Source organism: Lolium perenne, chromosome 5 (assembly GCF_019359855.2).
Source record: "Lolium perenne isolate Kyuss_39 chromosome 5, Kyuss_2.0, whole genome shotgun sequence".
NCBI classification, from domain to species: domain Eukaryota; kingdom Viridiplantae; phylum Streptophyta; class Magnoliopsida; order Poales; family Poaceae; genus Lolium; species Lolium perenne.
The window spans coordinates 35424526-35446264 of record NC_067248.2 but is presented as its reverse complement, the minus strand read 5'-3'; the positions used below and the strand labels follow the sequence as shown (position 1 = coordinate 35446264).

The 21739-nt window shown below is 46.5% G+C and overlaps 2 protein-coding genes across 9 annotated transcripts; one reads left to right on the top strand and one right to left on the bottom strand.

Moving 5' to 3' along the window:
* The first annotated feature begins 4251 nt into the window (after window positions 1-4251).
* Window positions 4252-20002, top strand: LOC127298584 (putative disease resistance protein RGA1). 8 transcript variants are annotated; one of them, XM_071819811.1, is made up of 3 exons: window positions 4252-4536; window positions 5347-8955; window positions 9052-9409. In XM_071819811.1, the coding sequence occupies exons 2-3, from the start codon at window positions 5430-5432 to the stop codon at window positions 9087-9089; spliced, it is 3564 nt and encodes a 1187-aa protein (XP_071675912.1). In that variant the 5' UTR covers window positions 4252-4536; window positions 5347-5429; the 3' UTR covers window positions 9090-9409. The 8 variants fall into 8 exon arrangements, with proteins under 8 accessions (XP_071675912.1, XP_071675911.1, XP_051184397.1 ...); XM_071819810.1 differs by lacking the exon at window positions 4252-4536 and adding an exon at window positions 19692-20002 and having other exon boundaries at window positions 4547-8955; window positions 9052-9109; XM_051328437.2 differs by lacking the exon at window positions 4252-4536 and adding an exon at window positions 10354-10489 and having other exon boundaries at window positions 4547-8955; window positions 9052-9109.
* Window positions 18884-20599, bottom strand: LOC139831458 (wall-associated receptor kinase 2-like). Its single transcript, XM_071820736.1, has 3 exons — window positions 19684-20599; window positions 19279-19461; window positions 18884-19203 (listed from the first exon to the last, which is right to left on the bottom strand). The coding sequence occupies exons 1-3, from the start codon at window positions 20597-20599 to the stop codon at window positions 18884-18886; spliced, it is 1419 nt and encodes a 472-aa protein (XP_071676837.1).
* Between the last annotated feature and the right edge of the window lie 1140 nt (window positions 20600-21739).

Here is a 21739-nt window from a genome sequence, read left to right as displayed (position 1 = left end):
ACGTGTCACGTTTCAGAATGATCTAACAGCTGAAGAATTTGCAGCTCTGATGAGTGACACTATTGAGGATGCAACGGAACTTAGACTTTGGTCGTTGGAAAAGATTAAAGAGAATAAAGCCAGGGTAGCTCGTGCATACAATAAGAAGGTGAGACCAAAGGAGTTCCAAGTTGGTGATCTAGTATGGGAAGCAGTGTTGCCATTAGGAACCAAGGATAAAGCATATGGCAAATGGTCTCCTAATTGGCACGGTCCATACAAAGTCGTCCAGGTTTTGAAGGGTAATGCATACATGCTGGAGCAGCTGGACGGTGCTAAGTTCCCAGTAGCTGTCAACGGTCAACATCTCAAGAAATATTTCCCAAGCATGTGGGATGACCAGTAAATGAGTATGGGGGCCGATTCATGAAATCAGCCAGTAAAAAAAATTATATACAAATCATAGCCGATGCGCAGACATCGACTTGAGAAATATAGATATCAGTACAGCTGATGCATGGACATCGACTTTAGAATAATGAAAAAGCCGATGCATTACCATCGACTCTAGACAGAACAAACTCAATGGAGCGGATTAACAGATTGGTTTCATGCCAGAGTACATGGCATCTGAGATGATTCTCCCGTTGGATTTGCTGAATCTGCGCGTTTGAAATCGGGAGATGGTGTGGACACGAATTGGATATGTTGACCGTGTGAATAGGCAATTGTTATGGCCTTAAGGCATGTTTATGGCATAAGCCGATGCCCTGCCATCGGCTCTTTGTGCAGCGACTTCATTTGACAATCGGCAAAATCGAAAAGAAGCAAAATTAATTGGGGAATATTTCTTCATTAATAAAGGATTTCTTACAAAGAAAGAGCCGATTGCTCAAGGGAGGAAGAACAAAAGAAAGGCCTATTGGCCAATCTACTACTACTACTAGGCCTATACTAGTAGATCCTAGTCTACGGGCCGTTGCTGCCCTCGTCGTCGTCGGAGCTCTCGTCGGCGCTGCTGCCGGCGGGCTCCTCGTCACTGCTCCAGCGGCCCCCAGGGGGGGCCTCATCATCTTCATCGTCGACGTCGTCGTCGTCGTCATCATCATCTGACCCGGCGCGGAACCGCTTCGCCGGCGGGTAATCCTCGAGGGATTCGGTGTCGTCGTCTTCCTCCTCCTCTTCCTCGGAGAAGGTGTACCCGTCCCAGGAGAACGAGTCATCCTCGCTCTCCGATTCCAGTTCCCCATCGGCGAGGAACTGGAGCTCTTCGTCTCCGCTGGTCAAGGACTTGTCGTCCTCGGACCAAACGGAGGAGGCGTGGTCCTCCTGGTCCCACTCTTCCGGGGCGCGCTTGTTGTGCGCCGCCATTTGAGCAGCCACCGGGTCCCACTCCGGCGTTGGCTCGCGAGATGAGGAAGAATCGAAGAATACCGACAAGCTGGAGGAGGACGAAGAGGAGTAGGACTGGGAGGAGAGGTCCGATGAGGTGGATGAGGAAGAGGAGGAAGACATTGTTCTGGATTGGGAATTTTTGGGTGCCGATGGACAGAACAGAGCAAGGGGATGAAGTGGCGGACTGTTCAGAGCGGTTAAATAAAGGGGATATAGTGGAGATTTAATGCCACAGCAGTTTCCGAGGAGGTGGTGCCCAAAGAAAAAAAGAAAACAACGGTCAAATCACGCGGAGAAGTTGAGAAGGCAGGGCATCATGATGAAGGATACTGCGACGGTTTTGCTCTGCCACGACATGACCCGACGAAGGAAAAGCAGAGTGATTGGGGCATGTGTTATCACCAGAATTTGACCAAGTCAGAGGTGGGCCGCGATCAAGATTGGGCTTGAAGAATATACATGGAAGAAATACGTGAACCGGCCTGGTATACGAAGTTTGGGCTAGTTTGCCCTTGTATCTGTAAATCTAGTAGGATACGTGTCGGTTAGTTAGAGTTCGGCTCGTGCACGGTTGGGATTATTCCCACGTTAGAAAGTCTACGGACTATAAATATGTATCTAGGGTTATTGAGAGAAACAACAATCACGTTCATCACAAACCAATCTTGTCGCATCGCCGACCCCTTGTTTCGAGGGTTTCTTCCGGGTAAGCATCATGCTGCCTAGATCGCATCTTGCGATCTAGGCAGTATACGTTTATTCGTCGTTCATGCGTTGCTCGTACTGAAGCCTTTTTGATGGCGAGCAACGTAGTTATCATAGATGTGTTAGGGTTAGCATTGTTCTACCGTGCTACATGCTTCCGTCCATGCAAACCTTAGACGTCTAGCCGTCCTTACGCCTTTCTTAGGTGTAAGGGCGGCACCTTGCTTGATCATTGTTTAGTAGATCCGATCCGTTATGATTGCTCCTTGATTCTTCAAGGATTAGTTTAATATCTGCATAGTTAGACCTTACAAACGGGTTGAATGATCCAGTGGTACGTAGGGTGTAGTTTGTTAACCCTAGACAAGATGTTCCGGGGATCAACTTAATGTTGGTTTTTAGGCCTTGTCTAGGGTCGGTTTATTATCACCGTGCGTAGCTGCCAGGCTCAATCACGAGTAGGATGTTCCGATTATGTGGTGAAAACCCTAAATCGTCTTAGGTCGTTTTAGCTACATATTGATCAAGCAGGACCACCATGTGATCGTAGACCTCATACGAACCATGGGTGGATCGGCTCCTTGAGCCGATTCACAGGACAACCTGAGAGCCGATCGAGGCTCGTATTTAATGTTTACGTGTATGCCATGCAGGAAACTTAGCGAAGCAAATCCATCACCTTCCTGATCAGGTATAGATCAGGTGGCACGCCCTTGCACCAGCATCGGGACGTGTGTACCAGGAGCTTTGCGGGCCATCGCTCGGAGGGACCAGGGCCAGCCGCAGCCCTAAGGTTGTTCCCGGCTCTTCGTGTTGCCAGCCGTAGCTCGCCGGTGGGTTTCGGACGCCAACACTCTGTTAGTAAATATAAGATCATTTAGACACTTTAAAATTGACTAGATAGTTACTAAAAATGAGTGAATCTATATATTAATAGTAAACTAGATACAAATCAGATAGAAGGTCCTACAATAGTTGAATTGGGGAGTAGTAGTAATCTTTGGAAAGTGCTTTTGGCTCCCAAGCTCTAATGCTCTCGCCAGTTTTTAAAAAAAATATAAGACATTATCACAAGTTATCAAAAAAATCTGAAAATAATTTCTGGAGATTTCCAGCGATACATCTCACAATCACGCAAAATCTGAACCCAAAATTCTTATTATTCTGTGCAAGAAAAAATGACAAAATCTGATATGTTTTGGAGATATGAAAATGTACTACTTGGATCTACAATTTTATCATTTTTATGTAGCTCAGAATATAAAGTATTTAAAATGTACACGTTTGTGAGATAATCACTATATGTGGATTTGTTTTATGATTTTTTTGAAATACAAAATTTTAATTTTTGATTTTTTTTAAAAAGAGGATATCACTTCAATTTCTTACAATATTCTGTTTTTTTTCTAGCAGGTCTGGTTATAAATTCAGATGAAAACAAATAAGCTTGGTTTACCGTGCACATTGTGATTTTTTTCAGTTTTCTTCATCCTATTTTAGTACTTTCTCTGTTAGTAAATATAACATCATTTAGACACTTGAAAATGAACTAGATAGTTACTAAAAATGAGTGAATCTATATATTAATAGTAAACTAGATACGAATCAGATAGAAGGTCCTACAGTAGTTGAACTGGGGAGTAGTAGTAATTTCTTCGGAAAGTGTTTTTGGCTCCCAAACTCTAATGCTCTAGCCAGTTTTTAAAAAATAAAATACATTATCACAAGTTATCAAAAAATCTGAAAATAATTTCTCGAGATTTCCAGTGATACATCTCACAATCACGCAAAATCTCAACCCAAAATTCTTATTAGTTTTTGCAAGAAAAAATGAGAAAATCTGATATGTTTTGGAGATATGAAAATGTACTACTTGGATCTACATTTTGATCATTTTTATGTAGCTTAGAATATAATGTATTTAAAATTGATAATTCACATGGGTTTGTGAGATACATCATTGACTATGTGTGGATTTGTTTTCAGATTTTTTTGAAACTCAAAAATATGATTTTTAATTAAAAAAAAAGACGAGATCGCTTCAATTTCTCACAATAAAAGTGTAAACAGAAATGTTTGCTAAGTGTTAAAAGACCACCGGAGGTGAAAACACAGATCGCATGTAAGAAGCGTCAAGTCAAGATTACGCTTTAGAAACTACGACTGCCTGCACTTGTAATAACAAGTCGAAATACGCTTTCAGGTTCCCCCTCGCTTCCGGTCGGCGTCGCCGTCCTGCAGCGGAGCTTCCGGCCACCACCGGCAACGGCTTAACGCGGCGGGTGGCTGCGTGCGTTGGCTCCTTCGACCGAACCGTGGCCGTGCGACGAAGCCACGACGGCGCGGAATTAGGCGGAATCGCGGAGGACTCGCGCCTGCCGGAGCCGTTCGGTTGGCCGCGACGGCGACATCATCGGATCGGCGACTGTTGGAAATGGGCAAATGGTCCGCCGCATGGTACTACTTCCGTTGCTTCATCTTCTATTATTTCACTTATTATGTACTTTCCATTTGGTCATGATTGCTGGCTTGCTGCAGTTTAGTCTGCTAAATCCAAATCTATTGAACTGGCTCACAAAATCACAGGTGTTCACAGTCCAGAATATTACAGTACAGTAATCTTCTACAACCATTACTTACTTGATGTTCACAGTCTACAATATTTCTGAGCTTGCTCTGGTAGAACGTTAAGATAAAATTACGAGATAGTGACTTGTTTTCATTAAAATTGTCGTTGTATATAGCTTCTTTCTTGTAATTATCTCCAGACAACAACCCCAAAACTATAGATTTCACCTTTGTCAGACAGGTGGTAAATAAAAAAAATCCCAAGGTCAAGGTAGCCAAAAGTTCCTTGGATAAACATGGTGAGATCATATTTATCTAGACACTGCAGTTCTGATGCTCCAAAATCTCCAAACATTGAACATACTATTGAACTGTTTTCAAATGGCACTAATATAGGAAAAAGATTAGTGTGAACGGCAAAGAAGGAAGGTACAAATCGACCTGTGATCTGGCTAATTTTCATGGTATATGTTTCTGTACTGCTGGCGCACTACAAGCCCTGCACTCTAGATGTATGGAGACCATGGAAATTTCCCCTTGAACTTTGGCCCCCTTCTTGTTAGCAACGACTTGGCTCATGACTATGACCCATTGATTTTTCCCTCTCCACACCACATAGCCACTACTCTCACACGAACACACACAAAAAGGAGCATCCATCTACAAACATGGCTACCTCTGCTGCACTTGTTTTTGCAGGGAAGTCTGTGGCAACTCCGGCCATATCCTTCTTGGTCAACAAGGCTTTCAGCTACATCAACAAACACTTGGAATATGAAGGCATGGATGAGGTGAAGAATCGGCTCTTGCTGGCCATGCCAAAGATCCAGGCGGTCTTCGATGTTGTCCGCCCGGAACGTGTCAGGGAGCAGAGCAGCGCCCTGGATGCGTGGCTCTGGCAGCTCAGGGACGCGGTCGAGGCGGCGGAGGACGCCGTTGACGAGCTTGAATATTACGAGCTAGAAGAGAAGGCCAAGGAGCGAAAGGTTAGTGATTGGGGTTCTCCTTTTGGTAAGATGAAGTACAAGTTTTTCAGATCTGTTAAGGGTGTCCCTGTTCTCAACAAAACTCTCAAGAAAATTACTCACCGGGACACTCTGAAGAGACTGATGAAATCTGTGGACGGCTTAGATAAGGCTGCTGCAGGTGTTGTCAGATTCCTCAACCTCGCATGCCATCTCAGTGGAGTTTGTACCAGCAGCCAGCGGCAAGTGCAGAAGTTTGTTGACAATGACCGCCAGACTGGTTCTATATTAAGCGCAACCATTTTTGTTGGACGAGAAAAGGAGAAAGAACAGATTCTTGGATGGCTGGCTAACACATCAGTTGAATTAGCTGAAACTGGGGTGACGAGGACCAACAGTATTCCTATTATTTCAGTGGTTGGTCATGGTGGCATGGGAAAGACTACTTTGGCTCAGAGCATATGTGAGCAAGATCAGGTACTGAAGTATTTTAAGGTCATCTGGGTTACTGTATCTACCAGCTTTGGTGCAGCATCACTGACAAATAAAATATTGGAATGTGCTACAGGCGTAAAACCAAGCGCTGATCATTTGGAACCACTACAGCGAGATCTCATAGAGAAACTAAAGTCTATCAATTTTTTGCTAGTTTTGGATGACGTTTGGGAAGATAAGAGAAGAGATGAATGGGAGAAGTTATTTGCTCCTCTGAGGAAATTGAACACTGGGAGCAAAATTTTGTTGACAACCCGAATGCCATCTGTAGCGGACATGGCTGCAAAGGTGATGGGAGTCCAAAGAGATCAGTGCTTAACACTACAAGGACTGGAAGAAGATGAAAATCTCGATCTCTTCATACATCATGCCTTTTCCGGGCTGAACCCAGGAGATTATGTACATTTGAAGTCAACTGGAGGACAAATTGCAAAGAAGCTGAGAGGATGTCCCTTGGTAACAAAGGTCGTGGGTGAGCATTTGCAAGGCAATACAACGCTTGAAAATTGGAGCAGATTCTTGGATCAAGGATTGGAACATTTTAAAGGAACTGAAGATGATATTATGAAGGTTCTCAGATTAAGCTACTACCACCTGCCAACAGAGCTGCAGATTTGCTTTCGGTATTGTTGCATATTTCCGCAGGACTATGCATTTCAAAAGAAAGAACTGGTGCAACTGTGGATTGGTTCAGGATTGATCTCACAGCCTGCAAGTGACACTCAAACTTCGGTGGATACTGCAGAACAAGTCTTGGCTCAGCTAACTAGAAAATCATTCTTTGATCTGAAATCCAAGGCTCGTGGATGGGAACAAGAAGAAAGTTATGTAATGCATGATTTGATGCATGAATTAGCAAGGAATGTCTCCACTGGTGAATGTGCAAGAATTGATCATCCTGTTCAGCTTAAAGATGAGAAGGCTACAGTCCGACACCTATGCATTGTCAATATTCACAGTTTCTCTGCTGATGAGGTCAAGAAAATCTCCCATTTTGAAAACCTGCGCAGTATTATTATTTATGATGATATCAAGGTTAAAAGTGATATAGTTTGTGTACTTGAAATGATTGTTGAGAGCTCAAAGTCGTTGCGCCTATTCCGTTCAAAACTGTGGAACACATTCCGTTTTGCTGACAAGATTGGTAAACTGAAACATCTTCGCTATATCGACTTGCGCATAATATCACCAGACATGATATGTGGGGTTGCCAAACTGTATCACTTGTTGGTACTTTGCTGTCAATTTGGTTTGAAGGTTGGAACATATGAAGAGAGATATTTAGGGAATCTTGAACATCTGCGGTATGTATCCTATGGAGAGGATAGATTTGGTAATTTCGGTATAAGTAGGCTCACATCTCTTCAGGAATTAGGTAATTACCAGGTAGGAGGAAGAATATGCAACAAAATAAGTGCAATCAGGAACTTAAGAGAGCTCCGTTCACTGGAAGTTAAGAGCCTTGAGAAAGTTGAGAATTATGAAGAAGCTAAGAATGCCAAGCTGAAGGAGAAACAGCATCTCAACGAGTTATTTCTAGAGTGGTCGACACCTAATCAAATCATGACAGATGACTTAGTTCTTGACCACCTTGAGCCACATGTTAATGTTAAGGTATTGGGAATTCAGGGTTACGATGGTCCCAAAATTCCATTTTGGATTGAAAACCGTTCTGTCAAAACCCTTTTATCACTCAAGTTGATAAGCTGCACAAATTGGGAATACCTTCCATGTCTTGGCGATTTAGTATTGCTGAAGCTTCTAATGTTGAGAGACCTTCCTAAGCTACGGCAGATTGGTAGACCATGTGATATTTCCAGTAGTAGCTCCACGGAGTTAGTGTTACCTCAAGGCCTTGTCTCTTTGGTAATATTTGAATGCCAAAAACTGACGGAATTACCTATTCTACCTCCAAGCCTAGTATCACTGGAAATAAAAGGTGTTTGGCTAACCAAACTTCCTATGATTGGCAAGATATCGAGTGAGAGCATCAAGTCCAAATCCTCTAAATTGACTGAGATAATTATCACGGGCTGTCCATGTTTAGCCTCACTGGAAGGGAGCCTTTTGGAGCAAAAACTTAACATGGGTGCTCTCCATGTCCCAAATGACGATGATTGTATACGTCCGAGATCTGCATCCATACCATTTGATGAGATGAAAGAACTTCTAGTACTTGGGTCATTGCAACAGCTCACAAACTTATCTATGCTGAAGCTGCAGAACTGCTCGAGCCTGGTGTCTCTCCCCTCAGCGGATGTGTTCAAAAGTCTCAGGTCGCTAAAGATTGTGAATATAGCGGGATGCAAGAACCTCTCGTCCTTGGGAGGGCTCGGATTACTTTCATCCCTCTTACTCTTAGGTATCATTGGGTGCAGTAAACTCGCGGAGGCAGCCCAGTCCTTGGTAACTCGAGGTGATGAAGAAGCTTATCTGGTGGAGCCCAGCAAGTCACTGCAGATAACTACTCTTCACATAGATCTGCCGTCCTTGCTGCTTGTTGAGCCGCTCAAGAGTCTCTGCCGCACTGAAAAATTGCGCATTAGTGGTGTGTCAGCGATGGACAGGTTACCTGACCGATGGCTGCTACAGAACCGTCCAGCGCTCCAACACCTAGTTATATACAAATCAAATTCACTAAAATCGATTCCACCAAGCATGCAAGACCTCTGCTCTCTCGAGACATTATGCCTATTTGATGTTGGGCAACTCCAGTCACTTGCCTATTTGCCCTCCTCTTTGAAGGTGCTCTTTGTTTCAGGCTGCCATCCAGACCTGGAGAAGAAGATCACAAAACATGGAACTTCTGAATGGAACAAGATTGCTCACATCCCTGATGTGATAGTAGGTACCTCTACCCTTCCACTCTTGTCCTCACGTTCATAATTTACTTTTAGGATCTCTGTACCTACTGATATCTGATCTGATTGCGAACCGATGATAGGAGGTCAGAATTTCGTTATGGGCCAAAAATCCAGCTAAGAGGCTTTGAAAAAACTAAGGTAACCAATCGATAATCTCTGGATAAAGTTGTCCTCTATTTTGCTCAGAATAATGGGACTTCTTGATATCATCTTTATGTCAATATGAGGTTGATGTGAAGTCTGTTTTGCTTGAATGCATCAACAATGTACATTGCCAGTCAAAGTCTATTGGTTTTTTTTTGTGTTGCATTATCTCTTTTGAACTGTGATACAGCCCATTTTCCATTCTTTTCATAAGAATAAGTCCAAAACAGGGTGATGTAATTTTATAATTTTATTGCAAGATAATATATCCTAAACTGTGTTGGTACATGTAAATATATTGCCTATCCTTTTTTTTTTTTACAATTTTATTGCTGCAGCTACTGCACTGTAATCATCCTTATCTCTATCTTGGAACTACATGCTATTATTAAAATCAGTTTTTTTGAACGGGTGTGTATTACTCATATAACCAAATGTTTGTTACAAACGCCAACACAATCTACTTGAACCGATTCAGCCACACAAGGAGGAACATCATTCTTTAACACACCCTCACTTCCCTCTCTTCTACCAAAGCTAGCTAGATTATGCGCTACACAATTGGCAGACCTGTTGATCTTACAAAAATTTTGATCGATGAAGAGAGACATCAAGTTCTTTATGTCGCCTATGATCCCTGATATAGCAGATTTGCTGCTCCTCTTGTCCTTCAGTTCTTGGACCACCATAGCATTGTCACACTCCATGATGAGCGGGCCAGCAACATAATACATGCTTGCTTTTAATCCTTCCAAGCAAGCAATAGCCTCAGCTATGTCTGCCGATTTACAGTAGGGGATAACACCCCAGGCACTGAGGATGACCACACCCTCCTTATCACGAAGAACAGCTCCCCAAGCTCCCAGATTCTTCTCTTCAATAAAGCTTGCATCAACATTTAATTTTACCCAACCAGTTTCTTGTTTTCTCCATATTTCTTTGGCTTCTTTCTTTTGTTTGGTCTCACCATCATCCAGTAGTGCCACAGGTTTCTTTCGTTTAACATCTGGTTCATTGTTGTTTGAGGAAATCTGCAAAAAGGAGGCTAAATACGATTGGATAAAGTTAGCTGATTGTTCAATAGTACATTTACCATCTCCAAAAATTATGTTGTTCCGCAGATGCCAGATCCTCCACCACATAAAAAAATCATTTTGATCTAAAAAAATCATTTTCCTGTGCCGCTAAGGAATACTTATTCTTCTTGAAATCTGAAACTTTCTTTTGGTTAGTACCAGATACAGGGACCGCAGGAGACTTTGCTCCAAGCCGTCGCTCCACTAGCAAATGAAACAGTTGTGCCTGAAGAATGCGTCCTGTCGTAAGGCTGCTGTTGTTCAAAAGAACGGTGGCAATAAGCGCCAGTGCCATGCCATCTGAAATGTCTTCCAGCCTCTTAATTTAACTCCCTGGCATCACATATTTTCAGCTTGTGCTGCTGGCAAGGTGCCATGTGCTGCCGGATGATACTTACTGAAATCGAAGAATATGAAGGAAAGGGGGGAACTAAGAGCATCTCCACTTGTGCCCCCGTCGAGGCCCCCGGCGAGCGTTTTTTCCATCCGGACGGCGTAATTCGGCCCAGTCGCGCCCCCGGTTCCTCGTTTTCGTCCGGATTTGGCCCTTCATCCATCCGGCGAGCCCACGCCATCCCCGGCCCCCCGGGGCGCGCTCGGGGACTCCGGACGAAACGAAAGCGCGCGAAACGTTCCCGCGCGTCTGGTGGCCCCAACTTGTCGGCGAGAGACACCGATCGTCGTCCTCATCGCATCGTCTTCCGCGCGCTGTAAAAGCCTGCCGCTGGTCAGCATTCGCCGGACGCGTAGCTTCCACGCGGCGAGTTAATGCCGTCGCCTCGGTTTCATGCGCGCCTACCGCTATTTATCGCCGAACTACCCCGGCTGCCCCGCATTCACCTCCTCGCTCGTCTTCCCCCAAATCATCCCCGAACTCGAAGGAACCAGCAATGGCGAACGACGGTGCGGCCAACAACGGCTTCGGCCGCCGCTCTCTCCACCAATGGGAGGGGCGACTCCTGCACGCGGCGGGCTACCCTGCGCCGCCGGACTTCCGCGCGCCGGGAGGCTGGAGGCTGAGCGCAGGCGGCGTGCCGATCCCGCCGCCGCCAACGGGTGGCGGCGCACTCGAAACGGCGATCGAGGAGGTGCGCGCCACTCTCAGTGACGAGCAGCGCGCGGATCCGCGCTTCTTCCCCGACAACCACGAAGCGTGGATCGCGTTCTTCCGGCGAAGGTACGAACGCGAACTCGCCGCTTACGACGGCCCTCCTCCTCCTCCGGCAAGGAACAACGCCGCTGGCCGCCGCCGATGGTGGAGCGCGCCCAACCGCACCCTCGAGAATGTGCTCGCGCACATCGAGGACGGGAACTCCCCTGTCCTGGGGATGCCGCCGCCGGTGGCGGCTACCGTGTCGCGCCGGCACGGTAGTTCCTGGATACCGAGGAGGATGGCGCCGTCCTCTTCGTCGTCGGGCTCGAGATCGGCGTCTAGGTCCGGCGGGTCGACGCCGGCCACCGTCAAGAAGGAGTGGCCGTCTCCGGCCACCGTGAAGAAGGAGCCGGCGTCTCCACCGCCGACCAGAGGGCGCAGCAGCGGCGCGCTCGTCATCCGCGACCAGCCCTCCTCGCCGCAACGCGGGCGGAAGAGGAAGACGGCGAAGAATCAGGCCGCCGCGGCCGCCGCCAACCAGCTCGCCGAGGAGGAGGCGAAGCGCGCGGAGGACGCCGCGTGGCGGAGGCGATCGCCAGGTCGCTGAAGGACCTAGTGCCCGCCGACAACAGCCTCCCCATCGACGCCGCTGGAGTGGTCCAGCGCGGCCCCAGGGAGCGCCGGGAGGCGGAGCGACGGCGGCGGATGTTGGATCGGCCGCCGCGCGACAACTCGCCGCCCGCGCCGCCGCACGCGTCGTCCTCGCGGAACGCCGCGCCCAGGGAGGTGATCAAGCTCGAGGAGAGCAGCGACGACGACATCTACCGGCCGTCGCCTCCACGCGCCGGCGACGCTGGCCAGGGCACGAGCCGCTGGTACGAGGCGCCGCCGCCCCAGGACGACGCCGGCTCCAGCGACGACGACGACGGCGGCGACTACACGACCTTCTACCGCCATTTCGGCATGTAGGAGGCCGCTTTTAGTTTTAGTATTAGTTTGCCAATCGCCGAATTCAAATATATGTACGAATTCGGCCTATTTATGTACGAACTCGCCTCTATATGTTAAATATCATTAAATTTCGCTTATGTTTGAACGAATTCGTCTATTTTGTCTGAATTCGTCGTATTACGTTGCATCCATCCTGGGCTCGCGGCTGGGAAAATGGGCCTCCCCACGCCAAATCTTCCTCCAATCCGGACGAAAATTTCGCCGGATTTGGGCGTGGGGAGCCCAAACGAGTGGGGATGCTCTAATGTTCAGCTCAGACTGCTCAGTTGAGTTATACGTGTACATATTGCAGCCTTGCTAAGTTCCAACCCGCGAGTAGAGAAATCTCCATTTTGTTGTAATTCATGTCGAATATGTGTTTGACAAGTTGAATGCACGTGCGTTGCTACGGATTATCATTGCAATAATGGGCTGCTCGATGGCACGCCTCCTCTCCCTCTGTCTCTATTTATATGCACAAGGACTTGAAGTACAAGTCAAGTTTTACAAGTATTGTTACACAAGAAATATCCCTAACTAGTCCTAGTTAGCCGAGGGAGGATGTCTCCCTAACACGTCCCCGCAGTCTGAACTCGGTGCTTCGCCGACGTGAAGACTTGACCGAAACTCGTGAAATAAGGCAGACGCGCGGTAGTCCCTTAGTGAAGATATCAGCAAACTGGGAACAGGAGGGTACATGTAACACACGCAGAGCACCAAGAGCCACCTTCTCACGCACAAAATGTATATCAAGTTCGATGTGCTTGGTACGCTGATGCTGGACTGGGTTGGCAGAGAGGTAAACAGCGCTCAAGTTATCACAGTAGACAATCGTGGCACTGTCAAGAGGACGCCGGAGCTCCTGCAGAAGATTACGGAGCCAACAAGTCTCGGCAACGGCAGTAGCAACAACACGGTATTCAGCCTCAGCACTGGAGCGTGACATGGTGGGCTGTCGGCGAGATGACCAAGAGACCAAGTTGTCACCCAAGAACACACAGTACCCTGACGTAGACCGGCGAGTATCTGGACATCCTGCCCAATCAGCATCCGAGTAGGCAATGAGAGAGTGATAGGTGGAGGAGTGAAGAGTAAGACCGTGATCGAGAGTCCCTTTGAGGTAGCGAATGATTCGTTTGACAATGAGGAGGTGGGGTTCACGGGGATCGTGCATGTGAAGACAAACTTGTTGAACAGCGTAGGAGATTTCAGGCCAAGTTAGAGTCATGTATTGAAGAGCGCCGGCTAGACTGCGGTAGAGAAAGGGATTGGCCGGTAGAGGCAGGAAGTTTTGCTTTGGTATCGACAAGTGTGGAGGACGGATGGTAGTCACTCATGCCGGCACGGTGGAGGATGTCAATGATATATTGTCGTTGAGAGAGGTGAAGAGAATGGGGTTGACGAGTGACAAAGATGCCGAGAAAATGATGAAGAGGTCCGAGGTCTTTCATGGAAAATTCGCGGCTGAAAGTGTGAATGATAGAATGGAGAAAGGAAGTGGTGGATGTTGTGAGAACAATGTCATCGACATAGAGAAGTAGGTAAGCGATGTCGGAACCGCGATGGAGAGTGAAAAGAGAGTTATCAGATTTGGATTCAAGGAAACAATTGAACGAGCAAAGGTAGTGAATAGTTGAAACCAAGCCCGAGGGCCCTGTTTAAGACCGTAGAGTGATTTGAGGAGACGACAAATGTGAGTGGGACGAGAGGGATCGATGAACCCCGAGGGTTGTTGGCTGTAGACTTCTTCGGAAAGATTGCCGTGAAGAAAGGCGTTTTTGACGTCGAGTTGATGAATAGGCCAATTTTGAGATACGGCGAGAGAGAGAGAACAACGCGGATGGTGGCTGGTTTGACGACGGGGCTGAAAGTCTCATCGAAGTCAATGCCAGGTTGTTGTGTGAAACCACGCGTGCCTTGTGACGAGCAAGAGATCCATCGGAATTAAATTTGTGACGGAAAATCCATTTGCCACTTACAATGTTGGCACCGGGAGGGGGAGGGACGAGAGTCCAGGTTTGGTTTTGGATAAGAGCGTCATATTCTTCCTGCATGGCTTGGTGCCAGGAAGGATCACGAAGGGCAACTAGATAATTGTGAGGAATAGGGGAAGAGACGGTGGCGGAGAGATTTAGTTTATCGACGGGAGGTGGGAGTTTACCGGTGGTGCTACGAGTGCGATGGATAATGGGTGGTGGTAAGAAGGTAGAGGGTGGCGGCACCGGAGGGCGGTGAGTGTACACATGAGTAAAGCTGGGCCGCTGTGCTGCCGCGGCAGGAGACAGAGCGGTGGGAGGCCGCTGTGGAGGCGCGGCAGGAGAAAGTGCTGCCGCGGCAGGAGAAAGTGTTGCCGCGGCAGGAGAAGGGGTTGTCGCGGCTGCCGCGGCAGGAGAAGTGGTGGCGGCATGCTGCCATGGGCTCGCGACGGCAGAATTCTCTGCCGCGGCAGGGGGTGGAGTGGGAGGTGGTGGTGCCGACATGGATATGGTGGGAGGGATTGGGAGGAAGTGGGGGTCTATGGGGCGAGGGTGGCAGGTGGTGTGGATGGTTGTGTGGTGGATGCGTAAGGAAACGTATGTTCATCGAACGTAACATGGCGTGAGATTAGGATGCGTCAGGAGGACAAGTCGATACATCTATAGCCTTTGTGGTGGGATGGATAGTTCATAGTTGCTACAACCAACCAACTTCTAGATAATCCACAGTTGACAGTTCACAGCAGCTTTTTCATAGTTGACAGTTCACAGCAGTTTTTCCATAGTTGACAGTTCACAGCAGCTTTTCTACATTTTACAGCTCAACCAAACACACCCTTAGCCTCCGTGCTGTTACAGTCTCGTCCACGCCTCAGTCCTGCCATTCGATCGGCTCCAGCCGGCGGCAAAGGCGTCAGATCCCGTTAAGGGGGGATGGTTGCTGCTGCGGAAGCAGCGACGTGAGGTTCTTCACGGCTCCAAGTCGAAGGGCGAGCGGGCGCCGCTGCCCAACCGCGGTGCCACCGGGATTCGTAAGGGGCCATCTGCCGCCCTAGGCTGGATCGGCGAGGCGGAGGAGCGAAGAAGAGATCGAGATGGATGAATGATGCACCTGCGCACGGGGCTCTGTCTAGATTTGCGGTAAAATCATCTCTTCTCACCTACTGTAGCGTCCATTTGGTCATGGCTGCTGCCTTGCTGCGGTTACCCGTAATGCTTAGCCATTTCGTAATGTGTGGAACATGCGAGAAAATTATTCAAGCTGGTTGGCTAAATCACAGGTGTTTGTTTATCAGAATCTTTCTCGGTTTAACCAGAGGATTCCCAAGGTTTTCCCCTTTTATAGGGACTAAGAGCATGTCTAACAGATCCCTTAAAAGGGCCAAACCCGTATAATAACCGTCGGAATACGGGTTCTACCCGGCTGTCTAGCAAACCCCGTAAAAACGACGCCCGCTTCGATTTTTGCTGTTTTTGATTACGGGGCGGGTCTTCGACCCCTACTTGTGCGGGGTGGGAGCGGCGATAGAGGGCCAAACCAGTATCCCATTTCCGAAACCGCGCGCGGACATTTCAGTTCCCCCCACCCGTTTTCCCCCGCGCGGCGCCGCAGCCACCCGCGCGCCGCAGCCGGAATCCGTCAGATCCGCGCCCCTCCGCCGCCCGCCGAGCCGCGCCGAGCTGCGTCGACGCCCGCCGCACCTCCGCCGCACCCCCACCGAAGATCCGCGTCCCTCCGCGCGCGCCGCCGCACCCCCGCCGCAGTCTTCTCCGCCGTTTTCGCCGGTGAGTATTCCGCCGCGTTCTTGTTCGTTCTCGCCGGTAAAATGGAGGTGTTTGGGGCTGATGCATGCTTCACCGTGGTAGATGGCTTCGAAGGATGTGCACATGGCGGATTTGGACGCGACGTCCACCGATTGGTCCTCGTCGGATTCGGACGATTCGGACCTCGACGAGCTGCTCAACGACGACGAGACGGAGATGATGCTGCTCTTGTTCGGCATGAAGCACATGGAGGACCGCGCCAAGCTGCTGGATCAGCGGAAAGGATCCGTGATGGGGCGTATGTGCATTCCGCGGAACCGCGCACTCGGCCACGAACAACTAATGCAAGATTATTTTGCCGAGGTACCGACCTATCCTCCCCGCCTTTTCCGTAGAAGATACCGAATGCGTAGGACTTTGTTCGAGAGAATAGTCAGAGATTGCGAGGCTAATTGCGATTATTTCAACCAAAGAAGAAATGCTGCCCATGTCATGGGATTTAGCCCATATCAAAAAATATCTGTCGCAATGAGGGTGATTGCATACGGGATACCGGCAGATTATACCGATGAGTACCTTCGCATTGGTGTACAAACAACCACGGATTGCGTGTGTATGTTTGCCAAGATGGTGATCAAGTTGTATGGAGAGACGTATCTCCGAGCTCCAAATGAGGAAGATACAAAAAGGCTCATGGAGATCAATGAAAAGAGGGGGTGGCCGGGGATGCTTGGTAGTTTGGATTGCATGCATTGGACATGGAAAAATTGTCCAAAAGCATGGCATGGAATGTATTGTGGGAAAAGCCGTGATGCTACCATTGTTCTTGAAGTTGTGGCCATTCAAGACTTATGGATTTGGCATGCTTTTTTTGGACTGCCGAGGACACTCAACGACATCAACATCTTGAATAGATCCCCTTTGTTTGGAAGACTAGTTAAGGGTGAAGCACCAACAAAGTTATGAATAATGAGTACACCATGGGGTACTATCTCACAGATGGTATTTACCTTAACTATGCAACCCTTGTCAAGTCCATAAAAGAGAAAAAGGACAAGGCTTTGACAAGAAAAGAAGCTTGCTTCACCAAAAATCAAGAGGCATGCCACAAGGATATTGAGAGAGCTTTTGGTGTCTTGCAAGCAAAGTTTGCAATTGCCCGGGGTCCTGCAAGGTTTTGGGACAAGGAAACTCTTGTTGATATCATGACATGTTGTGTGATTCTTCACAACATGATCATTGAAGATGAAAGAGGTTTGAACTTGCCATGTTTCTATGACAATGTTGGCACCCGAGTGCAGCCCGAGAGGAACCCTGATCGGATTGAAGCTTTTCTTGCAGCTCATCGAGGCATTGAAAATGCCGAGACTCATCACCAGCTCACCCAAGATCTGATTGATCACCATTGGCAGTTGCATGGCCAATGAGTTATTACATTCATTTCCTATTGTTGTATGTGTGAAACATTCATTTCCTATTGTTGTATGTGTGAAATATTTGTTATTTGTTTAATTCTTCCATTAGAACATTTGTTGACATTTCCGAAAAACATTATTGTAATAATTATGACGATTATTGTGTGATGTAAAACATTTATTTTATGTGAATGTTGTGTTGGTTCTAATATCCAATTTGTCAAAAAAAAAACCCTGTTTTGAGGGGTCGAAAACTCCTCGGACGAGTTTTCGGCCGGCGAAAAGTGAATACAGGGCCCTCTACTCGCGTTTTAAGAGGGAAAAAATACGGGGCCTGTTAGACATGCTCTAATATGGTAACCCGTAACCCTGCTAATTGGATGTGTAATGCGAAGTCAGACATCATAAATGTGAATAAGTAGATCTCAACATGTACTAGTAATTTTTAATTTGAACCATAAAATAAAGCTGATAGATTTTGAAGAAATTGTACTCCACTAGAAACGTGCATTGTGTTGTATATAAAGGCATAACCGATGAATATCAACCAACTATGTGCACACACATACAGAGTTGTCTTAGAGACCATGAACTAACATATATGCGTAAAAGGATAATATAGTGATCTTGAAAGATGTTTTACAATTTTACAAGAAACTATGCTCACTATTACATCTGCAGGCAAAGAGAGATGTAAATAATAATCATCATAGACGATCTACATCTAAGACCAATTTGGCTGTGTCGCTGCTCTGGTATTTCATCCCGCCAGACGGTATAGACATTGACAATTCTCCATAAGTGTAATGCATCCTGATAGGATTTGGTGTGGTAACTTGCTGCATCTGCATTCTGCTCAACATCTGTAAGCGCTCTGCTACTTCTTTCATTGTTGGTCTCTCATCTCCTATTGGGTTCAAACAATGCATGGCAAGTTCAGCTAGTTTCTCGAGCACCAACATAACCGCATCTTCTATTATATCAGCGTCCAATATATCACGGAGCTTCTTCTGCTGAAACATCTTTTTTGAGCTGAAAACTGTAGGGGAGGCCCCGACAGTAAATTTTATATATTAAAGAAATATATGTACAAGATAGAGGTAAAGAATGTACAAAAGGGCTTAGCCCAGGGCATAGCCCAAAGGAACTACAGATCGTCTAGCCAGGCTAAAAGGGAGGATTTGAGATCATCCTTCATTCTGTAAGAAAGGAGGAAGAGGTCCCTCTTGAAAGAAAAGGTCCAAGCTCTAACAGAAGGTGTTTCATTATCAAAGATAAGACCATTCCTGCACTTCCAAATATTCCAGCAAACTGTGGCAAAAACTTCAAAGAAGAAAGGTTTTCCAAAGTTACATCTAGCTGCTGTAATCATCTGGGGGAATTCAAGGCTGTCATTGATCATGATGTTAATTTTTGCCCAACATTGCCTACTCAAACCATTCCTTTGGACTTCTTTATGGCAACTTGTCGTTGATTACTTTGGACTTCTTTATGGCAACTTCTTTGTCATGATCTAAAGTTCCTCTATAAACCATTCCTTGACCACCATAGCCAATAACTCGATCATTGCTGTAGTTTTCTGTGGCTTTCTTTACCTCTTTCTCTGTAAGTATATGAATGGTGTCCACTTGCCTTGACCTCATTTCATCATATAATTTCAAACCTCCATTTTTTCTAAAATACGCATCCTTCTCCTTCCTGTACTTTCTTCTTTGAAATCTCATGGCCAACATGCATATCAGTGCTATCACCACAGCTGAAGAAACACTGAGACCTGCAGCATGATTTTTGAGATATTTCAACTCAATTAAAAGCCTGGAAATACTATGTTATCGGGTATCATCCTTACCTATCACCACCTGTTCAGCTTGGGTCAGCACAGGTCGACATCCAGAATTTTTGCCATCTGATCTTTTTCCTATCCCGCATTTGCACACATAGTCTCCTGGTATGTTGCGGCATACCCCATTTTTGCATGGATATAATTCTTCATAATTGGGGTTTTGCTTATGCAGCTTGCACTCATCTATGTCTGAACATAATTTCAAATTTAATATGAAGTACCAGGAAACCTTAAGTAAGCCAAAATGTAAGATATACTATGAATCCAACTAAAAATTTAATAAGGAATGAAAATCTACTGAATTATGCTTGCAATGTTGAAGTTTATGTGTTGGATAGAGTTGTTTCTTCAGACAGTCGCTTATCATGATTTCCAAAATCAATAAAAATTCTTTACGAGTACATTATTCACCTTGACAGCCTCTGGGGAGATAAGGATTGCCCTCGTATCCTTCAGAACAGTTGCACATGTACCCTGGGCCGTTGATTGCATCCACACAATAGCTATTTGAACTGACACATGCATATCCAAATGGTGCCTTCGCTCCATCCTTTGGGCAGGAGCCATTTCTGATGGCCCAGTCAGCGACAAGTGGCACACCTCTCTTGGCTCTCTCCTTGATGAACCCAAGACGCCCGACAAGGTCCTGCTGCCTGAAGCTGTACCATCCAACCTCTGCAAGCATAGCGTAGAAGCATGGGTTGAATGTCCATACACTGCTCTGGTTGATGATTAAGAGCGCTGCGTAGTCGGTGAGGTTTGGGGTGATTGTGGTTTCGCAGCAGCCCTTCCCAGTGCATGGGGCAACATTGGATGTGCTGTTGATGCCCTGACAGTAGGAGTAGCAGCCGGCCACGTACAGGTCGGGGTTGCTGTGTGTATAGCCACCAATGATCCCCATGGTGTTGCAGCCGATGACCGTGAAGCGGTTGCGGGTGGTTGAGGGGATGAACGGCGTATCTACCAGGTCAAAGCCACCGGTGTTGTTGTCCATCACTGTGGTGTTCGACGTGAAGCAGTTGTAGCTGATGGGTCCGTAAACACGCATCTCAGCGTGCTCCAGGGATATGTCCATGATCTCTGCTGTCGCTGGAGGGTCACCGACCATTGGTCTTGGGGGGTGGAAGGTGCTGTTACAGTCGACGATGAAGTATCTGTTCATGCTAGCTGCAGCGCAGCCATTGCCGATGCCAAAGGGGTAGCGGATTGACACGTCGCCACACTTGTCAGGACATCCTGGCAACGATATGCAGAGCCCGGAAGAGGTTGCAGATAGTGCCGCCACTTGGAAGGTGATGAGAATCATCAGAATTGGTGCTTCTTTCATGGTTGGATACTTTGGTAGCTACTTCCTATGGAGCTGTCTTTCTAACTTGGTAACTGAAGGCCAATGCTATCTCAAGTTCCTCTATTGCAGATGATAAAGGCTGATACTGATGTTGATCTAAAAAAGGCTGATATTGATGCATCATATATATTATTTGGTTATTTACAGTTGACTTTCATAAATTTTTATTACCTGTTTCGTGGATGAGATCAGCGTTGACTGGGAGACTTAGATGAATTTTGTATTGTTTATGTGTTCATAGTTGGAAAACGCATTGCATATAATACGAAACAAAAATTGACTAGTTTGCATAATCATTTGTATCGATTACCCAGAAGTTTCTCGGAAATTGAAATAAAGTAATACCTTAGTAGTTGCTTATAATATGGAGAAATTTCCATCAGCTTGTATTGTTTTAGTGTTCAAAGTTGAATATCACTAGGTACAGGATATTTTTATTAGTTCTCTTACAGGTTTCTCTGAATAATTCACTTATAATCTGGAAAAGTCTTCAGTAGCTTATAGATCTGTTCACATGCTAGCCAAAGTATAGCTCATAATTTATGCTCCCACATAAAAAAAATAAAAGTTTGCATTCCAACATGTGAATGCATGCCATATCTGCTTGGTCAGATACTGTGTAGTTTGAAACTTTCTTCTGCAATAACAAACCAGATGGAAGCACTAGTCAGTCAGCTTGAAAAGTAGGCATTAGCTTAGCCAGCAACAGTATGAAGTTCATAACTAGTCTGTAATCCAGGAATATTTTGTCCTTTCAGTATGTTTGTCTTTATTCGCAGTTCACAGGATCCATGAACAAAGCCCTGAAGGTTCGATGGTGAGACCTCCTGGCCTGAAAAATGGGCTGCTTACACGCATGCTCCAAAGTGTGAGCCTGATTTCAATCAGTTTAGAAGTCGAATATGCATGCTGAGTATCAGGCCTGGTTCCAGACCATATTATATTAGTCCAAACAGGCACTGGACAGTCCTCAGATGGTCTAGTAAGAATTAAATTTGGAGCATGTGTTGCGCATGTACCTCAGTTATTCCATCTCATAAAGTTTCTGGTCTAATGCTGATTGACTGGATATTATTATATATGGATTAACTATTGATTTCCACATTCATTACTGAACTA